This window comes from Pseudomicrostroma glucosiphilum (assembly GCF_003144135.1).
Source record: "Pseudomicrostroma glucosiphilum strain MCA 4718 unplaced genomic scaffold BCV69scaffold_8, whole genome shotgun sequence".
NCBI lineage: Eukaryota > Fungi > Basidiomycota > Exobasidiomycetes > Microstromatales > Microstromataceae > Microstroma > Microstroma glucosiphilum.
In genome coordinates, this window is record NW_020289920.1 from 676,436 (window position 1) to 699,657 (window position 23,222).

Here is a 23,222-nt window from a genome sequence, read left to right on the forward strand (position 1 = left end):
GACAAGAGGCTTTCGCACGCACGTTGGCACGTCACAGACTGATGTGGCAGTCACTAGGATGTCCGGATGTAAAATCAGGAGATTGTCGGCGTGAGGCGAGTCCGAGAGAGGAGAGGAGGAGAGGAGGTGCATTGTGAGTATCGTCCTTTGTGATCGAGTGCGGCATGCTTCGAAGTTCTGGTCGTCCTTTAGGAGGTCCTCGTCCAGACTGGCGAAGAGGTCCGCGTCGGAGTCGAAGGAAGAGGGAGGTAGAGGTGGACTTGCTGAAGGCTTGATCATTTGCTCCACTTCGCTGGCGACCTGAGGAGCAGGCTGCGGTGCTGTTCGATCTCGAAGCCACTGCTCCCTTTGCTCGTCTGCTGCGAGCTGTATCTGATAGCACTCCCTCTCGACTCTCTCATCCTCTTCATCGATACATTCATCAGCCCAGTGGCCGATGCAGTGGATGTAATTGCCTGCCGCCACTCTTGTTGCAGTCCACTCTTCCCTCAGGACAAGCTTGCGATGGCGAGCCGCCTCAGCTCTACCGTCCCAGGTTGCAAGGGGCAGTTCACCCTCGAGCGCTTCGTCTTCTCTGTATTGAGCGCCTCTCCGAGGCTTCTCCACACAAAATATGATCTTCTGTGGGCGTTGAACGGTACGACTGGAGTTCGGTAGTGGGTGGTCGTAGGTCGATTCGCGAACATCGAGTACCCGGCACCTGATGTAGGAGCGGTGGGCAGATCGCGACAGCTGCAGGGTCAGTGTTGGAAACGGGAGTCAACATAGAGAAGAATGTCAGGATACGAGACAGACACGCATTCTTTTCTTCTCTTGCTCACCTGTGAAGTCTTGGCTCTTTGAGCCCAGAGCTTACTCTGGGTTCGGCTCACTCTCTTCACCATGCTGTCGGAGCTGTCCGGAGCTGGACTCGACGCCTTCGTCCCTACGGAATCCTCCTCTTCCTTCTTGATGAGAGCCACTGGTGCTGCCAATGCAGCCTCTTCCACGTCAGCCATCCACGCGTCGTCATCCCCCATACTTGCGAAGGAATCATCATCGACGAAAGTGTCTGGAAATTTGCGAGAGGGCGACGGCTTCGTCGCTGCTGAGTCCTTTTGCGGATTGAATGTGTAACCAGAGGCCAAAGGGATCTGACTGTCGCTCTTCGCATGGGCGAACGTTCTCACTGAGACGCTCTGAGCGGGAGGAGTAGGGCGCGCCTCCTTTGGTCGTTGCGCAGCTGGCGGCAGACGTGACGAAGCACTGGAGGTACCACTGGACCACGACTGGTGAGACTTTGGGTTAGGACATTGGGCTGAGCCCTTGACGAAAGCTCCTCCTGCTGAGGCACCGGCAGGCCCGCCGGAGGGTTTGGCTACTGCGCGACTGGGTCCGCCCGGTAAGGACGATCCGGGTTTCTGAAACGCCAGCTTGGAGATCTGACCAAGAGACAACTTCCCTGGCGTGAAAGATTGTTGAGACTGCTGTGAAGGAGCAGAAGATGTCGACGCATGGTGTTGTGATGATCTTGCGAGAGCTAGAGGTGGTGCACGAGGAGCATCGCGGCTGGGTTTGATACGCGTCGTACCAGGCGTCTTGGCGCGACTGGCCGATGATGAGGGAAGGGGCGACGAGTCGATATCGTTGAGGAGATCCGCCATAAAGGCGTCAGCATCTTGGCCCCCCATAGCGCCTCAGTGTGCAGCCCAGGTGATCAAAGAGGAGGGACGGAGCGAGGTAGCGGGTGGCCCTGGTAGTCTGAGAACCAGGAAGAGTACGCGGCTCGGCTTTAATGAGGCTCAGCCTCGGAAGAGTGTTGGTTGCATTCAAGCTCCGCTGCACGTCCGTCTGCCCATACACTCACAAAAGCACGACGCCTCGATCACCGTCGCCCCTTTCTGCCTCTCATCAGCAGTACGATTATACCCATCTGCATCGTCATTTGATCATGACGACTGCCGTATCGTCTCCTGGATACCCTCCGAATGTCAGCCTCGTCCAAACCCCGGGGAAAGCAGCCAAGAGTCGATCCGGCAGCGCACTCACAAGCGCATCCACAAATGAAGACTTATGGTCACAGATCCTCACCTCTGTAGAGACCGCCCGTTCAACACCCATCTGTCCAGTAGTCATCCTCGGGGAGCCGCAGAGTGGCAAGTCTACGTTGATCCGAGGTCTAGCGGAGCGTTGTCCTAGTGGCTACATCGAGCCCAACGCTGAGGCTCTCGAGGGAGAGGCAGGCCCGTCCACACATAACTCTCCCACACTCGAGGACAAGACCCGGATCAATTCGCGAGGCAAGCGGGATCTGGGTCTAGCATACGGGTACTGTGATGTGCCAGATGACGAGGGAGAAGGTGAGTCTTCAGATCGCAACGACATAAGTGGCTCCGGTCGTGATCCGCTGATCGAGGTTCATTTCTTCAGACATCGTTGCACGGCTTTCGCTCTTCACCTTATCGTCTTCGGACGAGTCATTGCTACCTCTCCTACCATTCGCTTTCAGATCCAAGGAAAGTGCGTCTAGCTCCCTTGATCGGCAGCGGTCTTCATTGGACGCCATTGGGAACTCCCTGTTCGTGATCACTCTTGACTGGGAGCGGCCTCAAGCTTTCCTGGAAGAGCTACGGACCTGGATCAGCGTGATAAGGGAGGTTGTGAATGATGCCGTCAGACAAGGCGATGACCGGATGAGAAGGTCTCAAGAAGGATTTTTGCAAGAGATGAAGGAAGCTGGTAAGGTCTTCCTGAACTCACATGGTAGGCTCAGGACGGTCACTGACAGTCCTCGTCCCGTCTTTCTTGACTTGCAGTGGAAGCTCAGATCCGCTCTTATACAGGCCCTAGCTCATCCACTCTACACACACTTGCGACTCAGTCGACCACTTCTGAAGATGACAAGAATGCAGACACGAGTACTGCAGCTGTCATTGTACCGGTGACTGCACCTGTGGGTCTGGGAGATGTAAGAGGCGTATCTCTCGACGAGGGCGTTCTGGACGACAATCTGGGAGTCGGCATGGTCGTGGTCCTGACAAAGTCGGACACGCTGGGCAAGCTTGAGAGAGACAGAGATTTCCGGGAAGAGCAGTTCGATTACGCGCAACAGGTTCTGCGTACCATCTGTCTCAAGTATGGCGCTGCACTCTTTTCCACAGCGCAAAGCAGACCCGCGTCTTTTACAGTTCTGCGACAGTACCTCCTACACAGGCTGCTGCCGCTCAATGCGTCTCAGTCAGCGTCGACATCACGCTACTCTTTTGCTCATGCTCCCTCGACGATCGAACGAGATGTTCTCCTCGTACCGTCTGGCTGGGACAGTTGGGGAAAGATTGTAGCTCTGCGGGACGGCTTCTCACCTCGCTCTACGGCGCAAGGCTGGGAGAAGGACTGTGAGGTAGAAGAGAGGCGCAGAATGGAGAAGCTACCAAAGACTAAGCTTGGTGAGATGGAAAAGGCGATCAATGCTGAAGAGGGCGGTGGGGAGAGGGGAAGTGCCTGCAGATTGTGGGAGGATGTCATAAGTGACTGGAACGGCCAGAGGGTGAGGTCGAAAGGTTTTGCATGAGTGTCTCGTCTCTGAGCACAATTCTGACATTTGCTTCTTCGCTCTGGCAGACTTCGAATCAGACTGCTAGCCAGGTCAAACCGCCAGATGCACAAGATTTCCTGTCGCAGCACTACGCCTCCCTTCAAAAGGATGCATCCGCAAGTGCTGACCCTCGAGCAAGATTCGGTCGTCCCTCGCTAACTTCGTCGTCTGCTTCAGGTCCTTCGATCTCTCCTACACCCCGAGATGAGAATGATGGGGGCGCAGCACGGAGCATCATTGGGCCCATGCAATCGGGCGGCCTGTCTGGGCCGGCGGTGGAAAGAGCTATGGGTCTGGCACTAAGAGAGGAGGGTGCGCCAAGCGGAACTTCGAGCTCAACGGACGAAGTGGGATCCAGCAGTCGACCCAAGGTTTCGCGCAGAGAGTCCCGCGATCATCGGTCCATTGTTGCCTCGGCTGCTGCCACTGTCACTGGCGGCTTAGGAGGATCTTCGACGTCCAGCAGCAGTCGAGCCCCGCCTCACTCTCCCATGCTGGGAAGCGCACGAGAATCGCCTTCTCCTTCGCCTGGTGCGACAAAGCAGAGCGAGGTGTTGCAAACTTTCTTCCAAGACTGTGAGTTCAGGCAGGTGGTACCCGAGGAGAGATGATGTATTGCAAGTATGACTGACACTTCGGACCTGGGCCCTCTTCCCGCCCATGCCCTCCCTCTTTGCTTCCCAACTTGTTTTCTTCCTCCACCCATGCTGCTGTCTCAGTGTTGCGTGGAAAGTCGGGAGGCTCAAGTGGGGGTGGCGGGGCTGGATTACGATCGGGTCCGCCGAGTAGTGGCAGGAGATCGGGACAAGGGATTCGGAGTGAAGGATCGGATCATCGTGGTGAAGGGGCCCACCATCCCAGGCCCTGAGGAGTGTGGGAACGCAGGAGGATAGGGCTCAGCCAGTGGCGCGTGGCGTGGGCGTGTGCGTGTACGTGTGCAGGTTGCAATTCTTTGGGGCGCGCCCGCCCGCGTCGGCGCTGCCGTTCGCTTGGCCAAGTTTCGCTTTACGCCTGCCTGGACCACAGAAACAGCAGAGAAACCCTCCAGGCGGCCACCATCTCCGACAGAGGCACTGCCGCCTGGCCTACCTACCCACCCACCCCTGAGAGGCAGCCAAGGCAGGCAGGCAGGTCTCTCCTTGGCTGATCCTATCATCCATGACTTGTGCCGCTATCATCTCCATCTGTTGCTGCCTCTGATCTCTGCCTATCTCTTGTCTGATCCACCCTTTGCTACCATTTGCACCATTGCCATCTTTGCCGCCACCCACCCACTCCTTCTTCTTTTAACCTCCACCGAAGAGAGAGCGACGCGCCGCGCCCCATCCTGGATCCCGTCGTAGTCTATTTCTCAAAAGGACCTGCGCCTGCCTACGGTGGCTGAGCAATACAGCGCGCCGTGCCTGGCTGCCTCCCGCCCCGCATCTCTTTGCATCACCACGGAGCACGACAGGACCACAAGGCCACACCACTACCTCTTCATCCACATCTGGCAGTAACCACACCATCCACATCTGGGTCTAGTACTGCCTCCCTCTCACCATCCACTCTCGTCTCGTTCGCATCTGCGGCCGTAGACATCACCACATCGACCATGTCCCTCTCGTCAGAGGTCCACTCGCCCTTTTACCATCCTCACATCACTTCCACATCCAGCAGGACTGCCTTCAACGAGGACAGCCCACCAGGCCTCACCGCCTCGGGCTCTTCTGACGACGGCTCCTCACCTTCGTCCGTAGCGGGCGGTAGGGCCCACTCGGCATCCTCTTCCTCCTCTTCCAAGGCAGCAGGTAGCTCAAAGCCGGGTCTCGGTGGATCCAGCTACCACCAAGCCATGAGTCCCTGGGCTTCTACCTCGGACGACAGCTTTGCAGGTTCCCGTAGAGGATTTGCAGACGACGACATGGACTTTGCTTCCTTTAGCAGTGCCAATGAGCGTAGCTTCAGCCAATCCAGTGGCGGCTACCTAGCATCGCCCGCCATGTCTACCTCACACAACAACTTTTCCATCAGCGCTTCGCCGGCCATGTCCTCCTCTGTCTTTGCCTCACCCACCAATGATGAGGCAAAGGAGATGAGAGCCGCTTCGCAGAGGATGAGCAATGTCAATGGTGGCCACATGACGGCCCCCATGAAGGCATATAGCAATGGAACGCCATGGGCAGATGAGCACATCAATGATGAGCAGATGTTCGATTCCATCATCGATGAAAACAGCTTCGGGTGAGTAACATCGACGAGCAACTATGGCCGCTCGCTTCCTCGCGTTGTCTTTGCGCTGATCACTTTGTCCCTGACCTCTCACCGCCCCTTTTAGACCTCCATCCACTCGCACCTCAGAATACAGTGGCTCGCCGCCTCCCCGTTCGTCGCATCTTTCATCCGCCTTTGGAGCTATGCAGATTCCTAACAGCTTTGCGTCGACTTCGTCCACGACAAGCACGACCAACATCAAGACTGAGCAGCAGTCAGATGGATGCCCTACCCCTGCAGCTGTCACGGCCTCTGCAACCCCAGCATGGTCGCCTCGCGCAACTACTTCAGCCTCGGCCAGCACATCAAGACGAGGCTCCATCGATGCTGCCAAGGCGGCGAGCATGATCAAGACTGCTAGACGGGAGAGTCATGGAGGTTCGGCGAGCTCCGATGGAGAAGTCTCGCTCTCTGCAGCGGTCGTGTCAAGACCTGACGCGGATAGTCTCGCAGACCTGCAGATCCATGTACATGGCATTCCCGCCCGTGGTGCCAAGTCGAGAGTGGAGACCCAGATCAAGGCTCATCTCGAGCTCGTGAGACCACTTTCTTCTGGCAAGGGGTCATCGGAGGACGTAGCTGCATGGGAGCGCATCGGCAGCTACTCTCATCTCAAGCTACCCCCGCTGAGCGCTACCAAGCGCAAGACGAAGAAGAATCAGCAGAGCATCGGTGACATCCCCAAAGAGAAGACTCTCTACCTTGATGTAGCCGTGGTCAATGCCTCGCCGCCCCACCAGCGCGCTTTTGCCTGCACTGGTTGCAGCGAGCGAGAGAAGAAGCGAGCAGATAGGAGAAAGAGCTGCAAGGCAAAGACTGGGCCGCTACCCACAGAGGAGGAGATGCGCAAGCTTGGCATCGACCCTCAAGACCCCAAAGCAGCCGAATTGGCAGCCGAGAGGCTCACTCACGAGGAAGCAAAGCGGATCATCCTCTTCAATTGCGGCGACTACATCGAGTTCAAGGATGGACACGCTGAGCTGCCCACGCGAATCACCTGCTACTGCCGCCACCACAAGGAGAAGTTGGGCTTCTGCATTTTGTTCACCATGCGGAATTGGAAGGGCAAGACAGTCGCTTGCGGGTCGACTCCTGCTATCATGATCACTGACGATCACAAATCGTCAGCTGCTCTGGAGAGGTTCAGGCGGGATGCAGCGGCAAATAGCAATGCTGCGCCCAATGGGGACGATGCCGATACCTCCGAACAGCAGAGGCGCAGTCGCTCAGCGACGTCCTTCGATCGCAGTCGGGCGAACTCGTACGATGGTAATGAGAACGGAACGGCAGGTGGGGCAAATAGGCACAAGGTCAAAAAGAGCCGGCCGAAACCGTATGATTCGCAACGGCGCTCTGCCTCTGGAGTTGGCGGCTTCGGCATGACTGCCCTCAGCAGCAATGGCGGCTCCACATTGGATACGGTCGAAGACGTTGGGAAGGATGAGCCTCAACCAGATCTGGTGCAGATGCTCGCTGCCATCGGTAACGAGAGAGCAAGCCTGGTGAATTCTGGAGCCGTCACCAATGCGGATACGAGCCGCATTGCTTCTCCCGAGGTGCAACAGCAGCCACAAACACATCCAGACTTTAATTCTTTGCTCGCCGAGGGCTCCATTTCCCCCGATACGCTCATGACAAATCCTCTCAGTCTGCCCAACTTCGACTTCACTCATCCTGCCATTGCGCAACAGATGCTTGCTCTTCTTGGTCATCAGGGCTTTATGCCTCAGCTTTCTGGGGTTATGCCAATGGGGTCTGACATGCAGCAACATCAAGCTCAAATGCCACAACCGACTGAGCCAGCGCAGCCACTTGCCACAATTTCAAAGGTCATTCCTGGCGAAGGTCCGACCACTGGTGGTGTCGAAGTGACGATCCTCGGAGACAACTTCGCCGAGGGCATGACGTGCTTCTTTGGCGACATTGCTGCCAGCTCGACGAGGGTATGGGCTTCCAATGCGCTACTCTGTGTCCTGCCACCCAGCCCCAGTCCTGGACCGGTAGCTGTGACCATCAAGACTGCAGAGGAGCTCAACAGTGGTTACGTCCAGCCGAGGCCACAAGGTGCACTACAGCTCTTCACGTATGTCGACAAGTCCGACACTCAGCTGATGGAGCTAGCGTTGCAGGTGGTGGGCTTCCAGCAGACAAGGACGATGCAGGTGCCTCGGGAGATTGCACTTCGTCTCCTGGCCACTGGACAAGGAGGCTCGGGAGCAGCGAATGGAGGTCAGCAGTACTCTGGGGGCGCTCAGCAGCATCAGCTGGGCACGAATGGGCGCAACGCGATCGCAGGCGTCTTCGCAGCTGCTGCACAGACTAGCTCGCACGGCAGTCTGGGAGAAGGAACCTCGACGTCGAGCTTCCAGGATACCATTATCAACTTCCTCTCGCTACTGGAAGTTGACACTGGTATGCCGCGCCGTGAGGATGCCATTCGCCTCGCCAACTCGAGTGGACACACGCTCCTACATCTGGCCGTCATCCTCGGTTTCCACAGGCTTGCCTCTAAGCTCCTCGCCCTCGGTTGTCCCGTCGATGCACGGGACCGAGGAGGCTACACTGCCCTGCACCTTGCTGCTCTCACTGGCCGCACTACGGTAGCTCGCATCCTCCTCAACCATGGCGCTAGAAGTCTGAGGACATCGCATTCTGGTCAGAGTCCATTCGACTTTACCATCCGTCAAGACTATCCTGAGATCGAGAGGATGTTGAGGGACTCGGCAATTCAGCAGAGCGGTACTCTCCAAGGGTACTCTGGAGGCGGCGGATACGATGGTGATGATGATACCATCAGCTCTTACTCAGAGAGTGAAGAGGCCGAGGACGTTGCGGATGCGGATGACGATTGGAGTAGCAGTGAGGAGGAAGAGGAAGAGAGCGAGGAAGACGACGTAGAAACGGGCGTCATGGACTCGTCTGACTCTACGCCACGAGCAGTCACAAGCCCTCTGGCACTCGATTTGGGAATGACGAGTCTGGACAAGAAGCTCTCCCCTGCCAAGCTGGACGAGAAGGAGAAGAGTGAAAAGCGTGGACCGCTCGCTAGCAATCACGCTCTGCGCATTCTCGCCAACAAGCTTCCCGGTGGAGTGAGCTTCTTGGACGTCACGGATCGACTGCTGCCACACTCGCTGCAGCAACGCATGCAAGCCGTGGCCGTCTTCCAGATGACGATGCCTGCTCCTCCTAGCCTGCGCAATTGGGTCAGCAGCAGCGGTAGCGCAACCAGCGGAGAAGGCTCTGCTGCTGCAGAGGGTGGTAAAAGTCAGAAAGTCAGTGAGGACGCGCTGGCTCATGCTGATGAGCACGAGGAGACTTCTCGTCTCACGACATTGTGGAGACATATTCTCGACGAGACGAACACTTGGAGACTTTCTGCAGGCCATATCGCTCCGCCGCCGGCATATGAGACGGCTACTGCTACGCTCTCTGAGGCTGTGGATCAGGAAGGGACAAGTGCAGAGCTAGGAGAGAACACGAGAGAGGAGACTGCCTCGACTGGTCAGGCTGGCCCGTCGAGTGCTTCTTCGACTTCTACTTCGGCAACTGCAACACCAGGCACCGCTTCGACTTCCGCTCCACTGAAGCACCGAAGATCCTCCCGTCGCTCCTCCCCCTCTTCTGCTCCTTCTCCTACTTTGCCCTCCTCCTCCACCTCTTCTCCCCCAACCTCCTCCTCGCCCTCTTCTTCGACCTCAACAACATCAACAACAATGGGAGTCGAAGACGACTGGATGCTCAAGTGGTTCTGGCTACCCTGTCTCATCCTAGCACTCCTCTTGGCAATGTTCTCCACTGGACCCCTTTCGGTAAAGAGCCTACTGGGGTATGTTCCCAAGATTGGAGGAGGAGTGGCGAGCGCTGCGGCTGCGGGGATGGGAGGGTTGGCTGGAGCGGCTGGTGCAGGAGTGGGAGCGGTTGGTGGACCTGGACCTGGACCTGGACCTGCTGGAGTGGGGAGGGGATGATGATGAATAACTTCGAGGGCGCTTCGCTTCGCTGCGTGTATAGATGGGTCGATTGCTTTTCTTTCTTTCTTTCCATATTACACTACATTACGCTACGCTACACCACACTATACTTTATCGCTTCTCTTTTTGGATTTGTACTCCTGTTTCCTGTCACGACTCTCCTTCTTTCCCACCTTCCTTTCTTTTGATTGATCAGTTGATTGAGTTAGTGTGTGATGCCCTTGAACGTTTTTGATTCTCTCTTATAATTGTACAATGCGAGACCTTCTCCTCTGCTCTGCTCTGCTCTCCTCTGCTCTCCTCTGCTCTCCTCTGCTCTCCTCTGCTCTCCTCTGCTCTGCTCTCCTCTGCTCTGCTCTGCTCTGCTCTGCTCTGCTCTGCTCTGCTCTGCTCTGCTCTGCTCTGCTCTGCTCTGCTCTGCTCTCTGGCGTGACGGTTAAGCTTCGTTCCTTCTTTCCTTCGATCCCTCTCCCCCTGTGCACACTCCTGCCCCACTTGTCCCACCCACCCTCTACCACTCATGCGACGTACCAAAACTTCATCCTTCCCAGCCCCAGCTCTCGCTCTCGCTCAGATCTCAATCGCTCAAACCTTTCCCCAGCCTCTTGAAGTCTCCTAGAAGAAGACGAGGCAGTGCGATCCACCTCCCCTTCCCGCTGTAGTCTCAGTTCAACTTCGTAAAGTGCGCCCGTTCCCCCACATTGAGCAAGCCAGTCCCGCTCTGCCTTCGTTTGAGCGTGCCTCGCTTGTACTTTGATCGGTGCAGAGCTCGACGTTGTCCTTGATTGACTTCCATGCTCGGCAGCGGAGGGCGTGGAGAGGAGAAAGGTAGAGTCAGAGTCAGAGTCAGACTGGCTCTCCCTTGGCAGGAGGAGCGACCAAGCCTTTACTGCCTCTTCGAAGCGTTCCTCCTCGTCATCGTCATCGTTGAAGAGGAAGAGGAGGGAGTGAATACCGAGTGCACCATTAGGGTGTGCGCTCCTCTTTGGGCTGCGAGTGTGATTCTGAGCACTCCCCTCGTCCTCGAGTGACAGCGACGGTACGCGGAGCGAGCGTGGAGTGACGTCTTCGCACCAGAAGGGGAGTGCATAGGACGTGAGTGCGTCGTCTGGGAAGGTGACCTTCCACTTGATTTGGTCGCCACGGAGAGTGGTACGACCACCTGCTCGTGGGGACTTGTACAGACCTGGTGAGGTGGCACCTGTCGTCGAAGTTGGAAGTAGAGGTTGGGCCTGCTCCTGAGCTCTAGCGTTACTCGCTTCCACCTGCCCATCGGCCACTCCACCAGCAAGACACCAATCGATCCACCCTTCCTTCTTGCCACTCCACCAATGCTGCTCCCTCCTGAGCTGCCACTCTTGCCTCGTTTCCCCTCCTCTATCCACTCCCTCTGCCTCGTACTCGAGAAAGGCAATGAGCTCGATGTAGACTCCGTCGGGGAGTACGATTAGGGCGTTCGTGGTGAGGAGGTCGGCGTGGTTCCCTCCGCGGGTGACGAGGAAGCCCAGGGAGGAGTAGAGGGCGATGCTCGATTCCATGGCGGCAACGCTCGGGTGGAGGTGGATGAGATGATCTAGTGCAGGCATAGGAAGGGAGGACATGGTGGCGTTGGATCAGCTGTCCTGAGCACTGGTGGCCACCTTTGCTTGCTCTTGAGGTGTTGGGTAGAGATACCACCTCCAGACGGCTCCTCCTGCGAAGGCTGCTCCTGCACTTGCTAGGAAGAGGACTCTTCCCCTGGGATTGGAGATGGGGGGTGACCGAGGGGCGTTGTGTAGGGTGTAGGCCTCCTTGAATGCTCCAGCTGAAAGAAGGCCGAGTGTTGCTGTGCCGGTCAGACGACAGAGGGGGCAGTCGACGTAGGGTGGGGGTTGCTCTGCAGATGCGGGAATACTGTTGGACGTCGACGATGGCGATGAAAGCGGCTGCGGATGCGGCTGTTCCTCTGGTACGAGTGTACGGTAGATGCGTGTGAGCATGACCTCGTCTGCTCTTTTTGATCCGCAACTTTTTGTTCTGGTATGACTCACGTACACCCTTCACCACCTTGGCGGAGAGGAGCGAGGAGCACGAGCCACTCTCTTCTTCGCCTTGCTTCCGGTCCGATGGTCAAGGCGACTCCACGGCGACCTGTGCTCGGCAAGCGGAATCGCGTCCTTCCGAATTGGTAGCGCCTACTCTCACTAACAGACCAACACCATCTGAGACCTGTAGAGGGACGAAGACTTCACCCCAGAATGTCGTCCACAACGTCGTCCTCGCTCAAGAAGCGGCCCACTGCGGCCGGTACACCTTCCAGCGCGTCTCCCTCGCCCACGCCAATCCCCAAATCGCACAACAATCGGGGTCACCCTCTCTTCCGAGCAACGCAGTCCTCAACAGAAGGCGCAGGCTACCTCCTTCGTATGCTGCGGTACACCCAAGGCTGGACTACAATCGTCACCGCCGTGGGAGTTCTTTGGACCGCCCGCGCTGAAAGCGTCTTCTTTGTTGCGGGTGCCCTCGTGACGTCCACCATTGCCAAGATCCTCAAGATGATCATTCGTGATCCCAGACCGGACAAGTCGGCAGTGACGCGCACCTTCGGACTGCCGTCGACGCACAGCTCTACAGTCACGTTCCTGTGCTCCTATGTCGTCCTTGGAGTTGCTCATCGTGTTGCGCTGGGCGAGAAGGGAGGCCTGTCAGCGCTCACCCCGCTCGAGATGGCTTCCACGCTCTTCCTAGTTGTCTTTCCCCCACTCGTCATGTGGTCCCGTGTAGCGCTAGGCGTGCATACAACGCGCCAGGTCGTTGCAGGCGGACTACTCGGACTGACATGTGCAGTTGGGTGGTGGACACTTTGGAGAGGGACGGTGCCCGTGGAAGGACGTGTGGTGGGAGAGGGCCTGCGGCGACATTGGCTCGCTCTTGAAGGGGACAAGCTGATTGCAAAGTACAAGAGGATGATGATTAGTGTGCTATTGAGGAAATGACCTGCAAGAGAGGCAGCGCATCGCGACCACCTGCAGGCTGCCGCGAGGTACTGCAGACGAAGAGGTGTGGGTGATGTGTCGCAAGTCCGGTCGAATGTAGGCTAGTGGACACGCCTGTCCGAGGCTCGGTCAGAGGGACACCTCCCTTGTCTTCAGGTGGAATCGGCGGCACCACCTCCGACTCCTCTCCTCTCCCCTACCATCCCTGCCGCCCTCCCCTCATTCATATACACTACTCCCTCAACACTACTCGCCTCTACTCCTCCTCAGAACTTTCAGCCATCCTCGAGCCCAAGCCGTACCAAGCCCGGAGCTTCTCACCTGGAACCTCTGGCCATCATCGCTCGATAGTCTCCGCAATATGCCTCCCCCTTTGCTCAGCCTGGCCCTTGTGGCTCTCATCTTAAGCGCCTGCTCTTCAAGCTTCAGTGGTTTCCTCACGGCATCGGCTTCATTCGTTCTTGTATATCTATCCCCTCCACGTCCTCGCAAGAAGGTCTCTTTTTCTGACAAGCGCAATGAGGTGTATCAAATCGACAGTTCAGACTCTGGATTGGACGATGACGTCGTACCGCCCACTTCTCCGATCAAAGACGCCCTCGCTCATGTCAACCCTCTCTGGACCAGTGACGATCTCCTCGGCAGACTGACATCAATCGAAGAGGAAGATGATGAGGCCCAGGTCGACTCCAAGCCATATTCCATCTCTGTGGAAGACTATGTCCCGATCGCTGCTATGTCTCTACCTCCGATGGAGCACAGCTCCAGCTCGTTAGAGAACAATGTCATCGAGGCAGTCCGAGAAGATCACCAAAACCTTACAGACAACATTGGAATGTCTCAGAGCACCTCTGCCTTGCCCGTCTCGGAACAGCCCCCTCCTTTGGCCTCAGTCGTTGCGACCTTTGCGGCAGCTACGGTTACGGCAGCGACACAAGTAGCGACTTCAGCCGCCCAGGAGGTAGCTGCTGCCTCTGCCGCCCAAGCTTCTGGCCAAGATGAAGCCCCTCCCCAAAACGAAGCAAGACGCGAGCAATCACGCAACGACGGCTTCTTCTCCCTGCTTAGTCTTGCAGCTGCAATCCACCGTGATCTCGTGGAGGAAAGAGCCAGAGCTCGTCACAACTTCATACAGCCCGCGCACCACCTCTACAATCTTGCCTATCGTGCTCAACTACGACGAGAGGCTGAAGCGGCTCTCTCGGCCGACAGACTGATTAATTTGGCGAGACGCCTAGCGGCGCCGGTCGTCCCTGTACCGACTTTGGTGGTATCTCCTCCTACTGAGTCTGAGCGTCAAGCACCAGTGCCACCAAATACTCCCACTTCGGCTACCACTGCTACGACAGTGTGTGGTGCGAGCCACGAGGAGACCGACGTTGACGTCGACGAGGTCGACCAGAGCCTCGAAGATCTTCAGCCGTTGCGACAGGACGATACAGAGCTCGACACTAGCAATGTTGATCTGTTCAGCTTGCCCATCTCACGAGTCGAAGGACACATGGACCGACGATTGAGCATCTTCTCATGTGCCAGCATGCCGGCAAGACGCGCCCCGCCTACTTTTGCACCACTGAGTCGAGTCGCCTCTGATCCTCTACCGATGAGGTCAACAACGGAAGAGGACGTGCCTATCAGTTCCGCTGAGTCGCTCGCTGAGACCCGAGCGCCGTACGACAATGGCGTCGGTCTCCGAACACCGGTGTCACCGCGACGAGTCGGGCAACGTATCCTCCCCATCCATCGACCTTGGGCTTCCGCCTCATCCCCGGCTCTGATCCCACCTTTCACTCCCAGCGACACGGCTCTGCAGTCCGGTGCTTCTCTTCCAAACCAGCGGCCCATCTCCCTAGTGCACAAGCGCTCATTCAGCGATAGTCACTACAACTATGTCATGGCTCATCACCCAGACCATGTCGCCAGTCTGGACAGTCCGCCCCTTCCGCGATGCTCCACTCCTCCTCGTGCGCACTACAGAGATCAGTCTCGAAGTGCACCGGTTAGCAGGAGAAGTACCGCCGATAGCTCCAGCCGTGCCGAGCACACTGTCAGTGGATCTGGAGCTGCAAGGAGCGCAAGCGCACTGGGCCTCACGACGACGACTCCGTCGAACTTTTCAGCTACTTTCCTCTCTACACCTCTCGAAGAGCTGGAGAGCCAGATCAATAGCGCCCTCTCGGATGAATCTTTTGATGAGAGCTTGAGGCTGGCGGGCTACAGCTGGGGGATTGGGACGATTCCCTTTCTCACTGGGAGAGACGGGACGCCTGGGCCGGCTCAGGCTGAAGCTGCTGGCGACGGCAATGACATCAACAGCGGTATGATGCACTCAAGCGCACTAGGCTCACAAGCGTTCAGCGACTCCCCTCCTCTCCCTTCAAGCCCGACCGCCACCCTCATTGCCAGCTCAGCCTCTCTCGTCCAGCAGACTGATCCTGACTTCACGCCTCGCATCGGTTCCGCCTGCGGTTCGTCAGATAGCGGCAGCTCCGCAAGTACTACTAGGCCCCCTCGTCCCTCACCCCTCTTCAGTGAGGTCCTCGAATGTCTTGGCTTGCCTGTAGAGGGTACAGGGGACTCGGGTAGACTGGGAGAGAGACAGCGCACACTTATACCTGGATCTCAGCTCGGAAATCAGTCTGGAGACGTAGCTCAGCACGAAGAGGAGCAGCAATGCGATTTAGATTTGACTTCTGATCTTCCCGTTGCTCTTGAGCAGAGCACTCCTCTTCTCAGATCCTCCTCCTCCTTCTCCTCTCCAACTCAAAGCGACAACCAAACCGGCAAGCAAAAGCAAAAGGAGGGGCTGGCCCTCTTCTCCCTGTCCCTCCCGCGCGAAGGGGAGGATGAGATGGTCACTACACCGCTCCCGCCTCCTCCTGCGCTTGGAAGGGCACAGAGGGCGCGCGTTGACTCGGGCTGCTCCAAGGTGACGGCGATCACGAACGCGGACGCGGACGCGGACGCGAATCTGATTGGGTTGGGCATCGTTATCGGGAGGGAGGTTGAGGCAGCGCAGGATTGCAAGGCAGGTGAGGAGATGACGGAATTGAGAGGAGAGTGTGAGGGGATCCCTCCTCAGGGAAGCTGCTGATCCAGCCCCTCAGGACTGCTCGTAGCGGTGCACTGCAACCCCCTGGTATGAGATGTATCTACCCCATCTTGACGCTACCTTATTTGATCATGTCCGTAGATGTCTACATCGACTACCACTCTGCAGAAGTCGTTGAAGGCTAACTCACACTGTCACGCCAGCGCCCAGCTAGTAGTGCTGCTGATCATCTATATCCAGACCCAGATCCAGATCCATGGAATGTCATGTCATGTACCATACACTACTTTTCGTGTGACTGTGACTGGAAGATCGTCCGTGGAGGGTATTGGGCGCATAGCACGATAGGCCAACGCAGAGGCGAAGTGTGGAGTGTGAAGTGAGGCATGGGGCATGGCATTGACGGTTCCACTTTCCCTCCAGACCAATCATGGCGCTTCCCTTCTTCCCTTCTCTCCTTCTCTTCTTCCCTTTCCTCCTCCCCTTTATCTTCCTCCCACTTGTCCTTCCTCTGTCCCCCTATCTCACACTCCCAGCACCTACTCCACCCACCCCTCCACTTCTAGCTACCCCGCGACTCAGACGATGCACCTTCTCCCTCGCCTCGAGTAATCGCTCACTCTCTTCACCCAGAACAGCCAGGATACGCTCTAGCTGGCGGGAGCCGAGCCCTGATGAAGAGGGTGAGGAAGAGAAGGAGGGAGCTGAGCTGGAAGTGGAAGTGGAAGAGGAGGAGGAGGGATGGAGGGAGTCTTGATAGGATGCGAGGTCTGGTTTTAGTTGGGCTAGTTGGGCTTGTAGCTGATGGCAGACGAAACGGGGGAGACTTGTCAATGATCGTACCCTCTATCGGACACGACAAGCCCCGACTCATGGCCTTCTGCCGACTGAGTCTACTCACCTTGTCCACCCTGCCCTTCAGACCCTCCCCCGGTCCTCTACCCAGCTCCTTCTCCATCCCGCCCATCTCCTTTAGCCAGACCTCTTCGTACTTGCTGATGCCTACTACGTCCGCCGAGTCCATACTGGCTTGAAGAACCCGATCTACACGTTGGATAAGGGAGCGCTGCCGAGTGGTGACGCGCTCCAGTCTTTCTCCAAGACTACCGGCACCCATAGCAGCCCCAGTGCCCTTTGAGGAAGAGGAGAAGCCCTCGACTCTCCTCTCCACCTCGCTCAACTTGCCCACCTGCCGATGCAGCTCCTTGATCTGTAGCTCCAGCCTCCGCTGGATCACATTTCCTCCACCAACGACCTCGCGCGTCTTTCCTCTCAAGTCCTGTACCGATGTCCCCAACAGCCTGAGCGTCTCGGGCGTGACTTGCAGCTCGCCTCGAGCGACAGAAGGGTTGGACGTCTTGAGACGCATGGTTGGGAAGGTGGTCGAGGTGGAGTGGGCAAAGGGCGCAGGAGGCTCGAAGGGCTCTGAGCCGAGGAGAGAGGTGTAGTGCTTTTTGCCTTGCTGATCAGAGGGGAGGGCGGCAGAAGGCTGGGCGAGGACTGCTGTGAGAAGTCCGGCGGAACTGCTGATGGAGGGAGCTTGCGAGGTGGCGCGTAGGCTCATCTCGAGGCCGAAGCAGTCTCCGTCTCCCAGCAGGACCAGCAGCGAGTAGCCTAGGTAGATGTCGTCTACTACCTGGACAGCAGTGACGCCGTCGCGAGCGGGTCCGGCCTCTCCCTCTTGCTGTCCATCCTGGATCTTGACGATCCAACGGACTTCGCTGGCTTTTGACACATGTAGGAAGCGCCGAAGTTCCTCTTCATCCGCCTCCTTCAGCAGTCGAGCCAGAGGCGTTGACCATGAGGAAAGACAGAGCATGTGGGCCCCAAAGGCGTGCTGAATGTAGATTGTATCTTTGTAGACAGGGTCCCTCACCAAGCGAGGCGGTGGATGAAGCGAGGGCTTTTTGCCAGGAAAGCCCAGATCCAGCGTCTCATAGATGAATAGCACCGGGAGCTCACCAGTGGCCGAGCTCGCGTCGCGAGAAAGATCCATCGCGTCCATCTCAGCCGTGTTGTCGCCGTCCACGTCATCATCGTCATCTTCCTCCGAGGACTCTGAAAGCGCGTACCGACCCGACTTGGCGTCTTTGACCTTCTTCCTCTGTATCGACTTGTTGAGTCTCGAAGCAAAGCTTGTGTCCCTCGCATGCGACGCTGTCCATTTCGGACCTATCTTGCCTGCCACATTGACTACTCCAACATCGACTCTCCCGTCATCACCTAGCAATAGCAGGAGCTCCAAAGCCAAACCAGCGCCACCCTCGCCTGCAGACGTCGCAGACGAGGCAGGCAGTCTCACAAAGCTGATGTCACTTCCTCGACCCTCCCTCGACTCGTTGAGCTCGTGAGGAGCCGGGGCCAGTAGGAAGGGGCCTTGCGCAGTGATTGCACCCGGCACAATGGGCGTCTGTGGAGCCTTGAGCTCGACATACTGCAGCAGACCATCTTCCTGTGTGTCTCCTCCTTCGTCGTCAGCCGCACCTTCTGGGTCTAGAGACATCGACATCGCCGAGGTGGACTTGCGCATACCCGGCCGACCAAAGGCCGAGTCATCTCGAGACAGAATGTCCGCTGGAGTGGTGGCTCGACTTCGCCTGCCAGGTTCTCTCCGATCGGCGAGCTCATCGGCTTTCGACTCCTGGTATGTCCGAGCTTGCTTGAGCAGATTCGATACAAAGCGAAGAGCATATTCACGTTGGCGACCGCTGCAGTCGTTGGACTGCTGAGTCCATGCTGACAGTGCCTGCAGGTAAGCAGCAGGGACCCGACTGTAGTAGGAGAAGGAACAGAAGGTATTGAGCACAGCGCCTAAAGCTACCGGGCCTCATCGATCTGCGATACTCACGCATTGCGGGGCAGGAAAGGTGCTGCCGCCCATACATCTCCACTTGTCGTCAGTACATAGATTGTCAGGGGTGTCCAGTCAACGCAGCTGTGCACATCTTCGCTCTCAGAGGAGGGCGTATCTCCAAGACCCAAGGTGAAGCTGACTGCCTGCAGCTCATCTTCATCTTCGTCGTCATATTGACCAAAATGACTGCGACCTCCTACCCCAAGCTTCGGCGAAGCATGCCGGCTGTCGAAAGGCAGAAGGTGTATCGATTGTTGAGGCTCAGCTAGGTCGCGAGCGACGTCGTATTCGTAGAGGCTACCATTGCGAAGCAGTACTAGAATCGATGTAGCTCTCTTGCTCCAAGGATGCCACTTTGTGCAGGTGATCTGCTCGAGTTTGGGAGAGCGACTGTTGTGGTAGTAGGAGCCGATCTTGTGAGCCTTGACCGTGATGGTAGGCGAGCTCGAAGAGAGGGCGGTGCTTCTTGGGAGGATGACAACGATGAGAGAGCCGGGTTGTGAGATAGCTAGGAGCGTCTGAGAGTGGTTCAGGGTCAACTCGACTCGTCTGGAAGCAGACGATGGTGATAGAGCTTCCGATAGGATTGGGTTGGCGAGAGTCTGTCTCAGAGCAGAAGGGGTCAGTATAAGCCGTCTTGTCAGAGGCAGCCCCTGCTGATGTCTCTCACCTTGTAGCTGCTCAGGGGCGGAGCAGTGTCATCGGACCCTCCAGCCTTGCCGTTCTTGACAGCGCTGAGACTCATCATGCGAAGCTGTCCATCAATGAGCACAATGATGTCCGATCCTCTGGTGATCATGTTCGTCTGCCCTCGAGGCGTGGAGGACGAGGCAGAGGCAGAGGCAAATACTGGCTGAGAAGACAGTCGCGAGAGCCATGAGAGGTCCTGCTGCATGGGGTCAGGCGAGCCCACGGCCGAGGTTGGCGAGGTGGGTGACATGGCCGAAGCCATCCGAGCTGTATGAAGTGACGTCTGAGTAGTCTACGATAGCACTGAGCAATGGTGAGGGATGTATGCTGCTGCTACTGTCGGAAGAAGTGTCACTTTGGGCATGGCGGTCTGCCTCGCGCACTGCACACGGAAGTGGCTCAAGGCCAGGCGGACGTGCGGGGAACACGGTGCCGCCCTCGATTGATGCTCTCTAGTCTGGTACTGGTAGCAGTCGACCCTCGAAGACAATGGCATCGCAAGTGGGCGACGTAGCAATGGAATCAACCTCGTCTGGCGCAGCTCAAGGCTCCAGCGTAGAGCATGCTGCTCATGCTCAGAGGCTCATGAAGAGGTTAGAGGCCTGCGACAAGGTGAGAGCATTGGCAGCTATGAGAGCAACAACGTGGCATTTGAGCTGACTCCTGGCTTCGACGTCTGGGGGAGTACAGCAATTGTCTCTATTGCTCACACAGACGGCAGATTCGCTGGAGTCATTGCTCAACAACTCCAAGCAGACTGCTGGCACGAGTGAGCAGGCGGATTTAGGCGAATTCGAGGATGTCGCGCAGGACTGGCTCGCAAGCGTCTACGTGAGTGTACCGTACGGGGCATACTGTGGGGTTCATGAGAAACGATCAGCTCAACTCTGACTTCGCGTTCATATCATGGTCTACAGGATATCCAGTTGATGCTGCGTAAAGCCGTCCGCTTCCTCGTCCGCTCATCCCGGCCACCGATCATGACTGCCACCCATTCCTTCATCCAAGGCGGCGGGGTGAGCGCAGCAGCAGCCGGTACAGCATTGAAAGCTCCGCTTCCTTCCAGCTCTGAGGCGCAGCAGAATGGCGAAGTAGCTACAAGTCAGTCGGCCGGAGCAGGACAAGATGATAGTGGAGCCAAGAGTGCAGAGCTGTCACTGAGTGCATTGCGGTTGAAGCATCAAGCTTGCAAGGAGCTACTCGATGCCTTGGAGGCCATCAAAGCCACTGCACTTGTCTCGGAAAGCTCTTCGTCTTCGGCATCTTCGGAGTCAGACATGCTTCGTTTACTGGGCTTGCACTCGCCTGTTGAGCCTCAGAGGTGACTTGGTGAGCGGAAGCCTTTGCATCTTCCCGTCTGTACATGCATCAATATTATACCCATTGCGCGATCTCTGCCAGGTGTATGGCCTTCGGATGCTACCGTGTGCCACGTCTGCTGCTATCTGCGGCGTCTCGACCGACACTCGAGACCTGTGTACTACCATGACTTGCTCCTTGCTACCGGTACGGTGTGGTTGGTCCCCTTGTCGGGTGAGGCCCGTCTCCAGCGCGCAGCTGGTCGGAGCTGCGCGTGGAGTGAGGGACGACGAGGTTCTTCCTACTTCGCCGCCTCGTCTGACCGACAGTCACTCGCACACACCTCCTTCGCTCACCACCATCGCATACTCCCCAAAGACAAATCTCATCAGCAATCACAACAACAGCATCAGCTCCTAGACTGTACGCTACTCAAGACTACCAAAAACCACTCTCACTTCGGCTCACTAGACCGAAGAATTACAGCATCTTACGCTCCACTTGATTGAACCCCTCAAAAGTGCGCATCTCTCGTCAGGTGCACTTCTGAGCCTGCCTCTCTGCCTGCGCAACGTCACACTCCACTGGCTGACAGCTTCTCCCGTATCCATCTCTGCCTCTCCGTACAGCTCCACCCCTAGCCTCTCACTTCTCCAATATGGCCACCACTCAAGCAAATGGCCTCACCGCAAACAGTGGCGCTGTAGCTTCTTCCTCCACTTCCGCAGCCTCAACCTCGTCCACCAAGCCAGCCGTACAGCCCTCTGAGGTAGGATGGCTCTTTGTACCCCAGTACTACACCTTCCTCAACCAGAACCCTGGAAGACTGCATTGCTTCTACACCAAGAAGTCGACATTGGTCCATGGGGTGGAGCAGGAGGACGAGAAGCCTTACTTCGGACAGCAGGTGAGTCGGTCGGCAGGGAGGTAGACGCCATGTACTTAGCGACACTTGAGCGGGGAAGCTGAACTTCTCATCTCATCACTCGTAACAGGAAATTCACGACAGGATCACCTCCCTCGGCTTCCAAGATTGCAAGGTCTACGTCTCCAATGTCGACTCTCAGTCTTCGGCTTCTGGAGGCATCATCATTCAGGTTCTGGGTGAAATGTCCAACAAGGCTGGACCATGGCGCAAATTTGCACAGACTTTCTTCCTCGCCGAGCAGCCTCTCGGATACTTTGTCTTGAACGACATCTTCAGGTATCTCAAGGACGACGAGGAGACTGAGGAGCAGGCCGAGGAGATCGATGAGGACCTCCGAAAGGACGAGGCTGAGGCCCGTGAGGAGAATCGAGACGTTGTTGGAGCTCAGGTTGACATCAGCGCCATTGCCCAGCCTGGAGCCACCCCTCACGTCCAGCCGGTCATCTCATCAGGGTCCCAGGAGCAACCGTCGGTTGCAGCCATTGCAGCTGCCCCTACAGACACAAGCGCCGCTGCCGCCGCAGAGCAACCCGCTGTTGAAGAGGCAGCTGCCACTGTACCAGAGCCTGATGCTCAGCCCATCGAATCTGCCAGCGATGCTGCTGCCGCCGCTGTTGAGCCAGAAGCCCCTGCCGTTCCTGAAGCCCAGCCCGAGGCCGCCCCTGCTCCTGCTGCCGCAAAGGAGCCAGAGCAGCCCGCTGCTCCCCCCAAGCCAAAGACTTGGGCCGGTCTTGCCGCTTCCAACGTCTCCGTCTGGGGTAGCAATGTCCGCTCCGACGCTAAGGGCGTCAGCAGCAGCAAGCCTTCCACGCCCGCCGCCACTACCCCTACTCCTCGCTCTGCCGCTGCCGCCCCTGCTTCTCACCAGCCCCGAAGCAGCGGTGGCGCCAATGGCTCGACTGTTGACCCATCTTCGGTGTTCATCAAGAATGTTCAGGCAGAGCATGTGACCGAAGCCGCCCTCCGCACTGCCCTGACCCAAGCCTTTGGCCCCGTCAAGAACGTTAGCATCCTCGCCAATCGTGGAATCGCCTATGCCGACTTTCACTCTGCCGAGTCTGGAAAGAAGGCCGTGGCACAGAATGCCCTCATCGTAGGCGACAAGGGATGGAGGGTCAACATTGAGGAGAAGAAGCCCAGGCCTGATGCTAGGGGTGGACCTGGGGGAGCTGGTGGACAGAGGGGTAGCTTCCGAGGTGGTGCTTCGGGAGGTCGTGGAGGTGGTGCTGGAAGGGGTAGTGGAGCGGCTGGTCGTGGTGGAAAGATGATCGGGTAGGAGGTCTGCCAAGTCAAGGGGAGGGGGAAGACCGGGAGCAGCACCAAGAGGCGATCAGATACTGTCGATGCGGGCACGACAGACTAGGTGGATCTGAGGGGTGAGAGCGCAGCAGGTGGTACATCTGTCCGGATGTCGACGAGCAGCGATGTGGTGCGATGGCAGAGAACTCTGGCACTAGCAACACGACATCTCCTTGTTCGGCTCTTTGCCATTGCCAATCCTTGAACTCTCTCTCTTCACATTCTACCCGTTGTTACCCCTCAGCGAATTTCAGCATAACTCCTACTTTGCTCCCTGCCAAAATTCATAGCCCCGCATCTCCTCCCCTGACTCACTTGCATTTG

General features: G+C 57.3%; 9 protein-coding genes across 9 annotated transcripts; 6 read left to right on the forward strand and 3 right to left on the reverse strand.

The window, feature by feature from the left end:
- Positions 1–414: 414 nt before the first annotated feature.
- BCV69DRAFT_210088 (hypothetical protein) lies at positions 415–2,008 on the reverse strand. Its single transcript, XM_025489742.1, has 2 exons — positions 822–2,008; positions 415–700 (listed from the first exon to the last, which is right to left on the reverse strand). The coding sequence occupies exons 1-2, from the start codon at positions 1,668–1,670 to the stop codon at positions 551–553; spliced, it is 999 nt and encodes a 332-aa protein (XP_025347595.1). The 5' UTR covers positions 1,671–2,008; the 3' UTR covers positions 415–550.
- BCV69DRAFT_294135 (DLIC-domain-containing protein) lies at positions 1,857–3,707 on the forward strand. Its single transcript, XM_025493864.1, has 3 exons — positions 1,857–2,339; positions 2,410–2,718; positions 2,796–3,707. The coding sequence occupies exons 1-3, from the start codon at positions 1,931–1,933 to the stop codon at positions 3,548–3,550; spliced, it is 1,473 nt and encodes a 490-aa protein (XP_025347596.1). The 5' UTR covers positions 1,857–1,930; the 3' UTR covers positions 3,551–3,707.
- A 1,098-nt stretch (positions 3,708–4,805) lies between these two features.
- Positions 4,806–10,059, forward strand: BCV69DRAFT_209738 (hypothetical protein). Its single transcript, XM_025489740.1, has 2 exons — positions 4,806–5,797; positions 5,892–10,059. Exons 1-2 carry the CDS (start codon positions 5,169–5,171, stop codon positions 9,796–9,798), a joined length of 4,536 nt encoding a protein of 1,511 aa, XP_025347597.1. The 5' UTR covers positions 4,806–5,168; the 3' UTR covers positions 9,799–10,059.
- BCV69DRAFT_209920 (hypothetical protein) lies at positions 10,027–11,518 on the reverse strand. The gene has a single exon (XM_025489741.1). The coding sequence runs from the start codon at positions 11,400–11,402 to the stop codon at positions 10,320–10,322; it is 1,083 nt and encodes a 360-aa protein (XP_025347598.1). The 5' UTR covers positions 11,403–11,518; the 3' UTR covers positions 10,027–10,319.
- Positions 11,519–12,197: 679 nt separating this feature from the next.
- BCV69DRAFT_238268 (hypothetical protein) lies at positions 12,198–12,659 on the forward strand (the record flags this gene model as incomplete). Its single annotated transcript, XM_025489958.1, has 1 exon — positions 12,198–12,659. A coding segment is annotated over one exon (462 nt), but the record flags the coding sequence as incomplete, so codon positions are not given.
- A 297-nt stretch (positions 12,660–12,956) lies between these two features.
- BCV69DRAFT_210108 (hypothetical protein) lies at positions 12,957–16,132 on the forward strand. The gene has a single exon (XM_025489743.1). The coding sequence runs from the start codon at positions 13,138–13,140 to the stop codon at positions 15,868–15,870; it is 2,733 nt and encodes a 910-aa protein (XP_025347600.1). The 5' UTR covers positions 12,957–13,137; the 3' UTR covers positions 15,871–16,132.
- Positions 16,133–16,347: 215 nt separating this feature from the next.
- On the reverse strand, positions 16,348–19,622 carry BCV69DRAFT_299566 (hypothetical protein; the record flags this gene model as incomplete). The annotated part of the gene is made up of 4 exons (XM_025494346.1): positions 16,348–16,629; positions 16,730–18,599; positions 18,677–19,284; positions 19,353–19,622. The coding sequence occupies 4 exons, from the start codon at positions 19,620–19,622 to the stop codon at positions 16,348–16,350; spliced, it is 3,030 nt and encodes a 1,009-aa protein (XP_025347601.1).
- Positions 19,623–19,827: 205 nt separating this feature from the next.
- On the forward strand, positions 19,828–20,770 carry BCV69DRAFT_283322 (hypothetical protein). Its single transcript, XM_025492662.1, has 3 exons — positions 19,828–19,984; positions 20,063–20,203; positions 20,290–20,770. Exons 1-3 carry the CDS (start codon positions 19,889–19,891, stop codon positions 20,695–20,697), a joined length of 645 nt encoding a protein of 214 aa, XP_025347602.1. The 5' UTR covers positions 19,828–19,888; the 3' UTR covers positions 20,698–20,770.
- Positions 20,771–20,997: 227 nt separating this feature from the next.
- BCV69DRAFT_283324 (hypothetical protein) lies at positions 20,998–23,207 on the forward strand. The gene is made up of 3 exons (XM_025492663.1): positions 20,998–21,191; positions 21,300–21,578; positions 21,667–23,207. The coding sequence occupies exons 2-3, from the start codon at positions 21,330–21,332 to the stop codon at positions 22,873–22,875; spliced, it is 1,458 nt and encodes a 485-aa protein (XP_025347603.1). The 5' UTR covers positions 20,998–21,191; positions 21,300–21,329; the 3' UTR covers positions 22,876–23,207.
- The last annotated feature ends 15 nt before the right edge of the window (positions 23,208–23,222 follow it).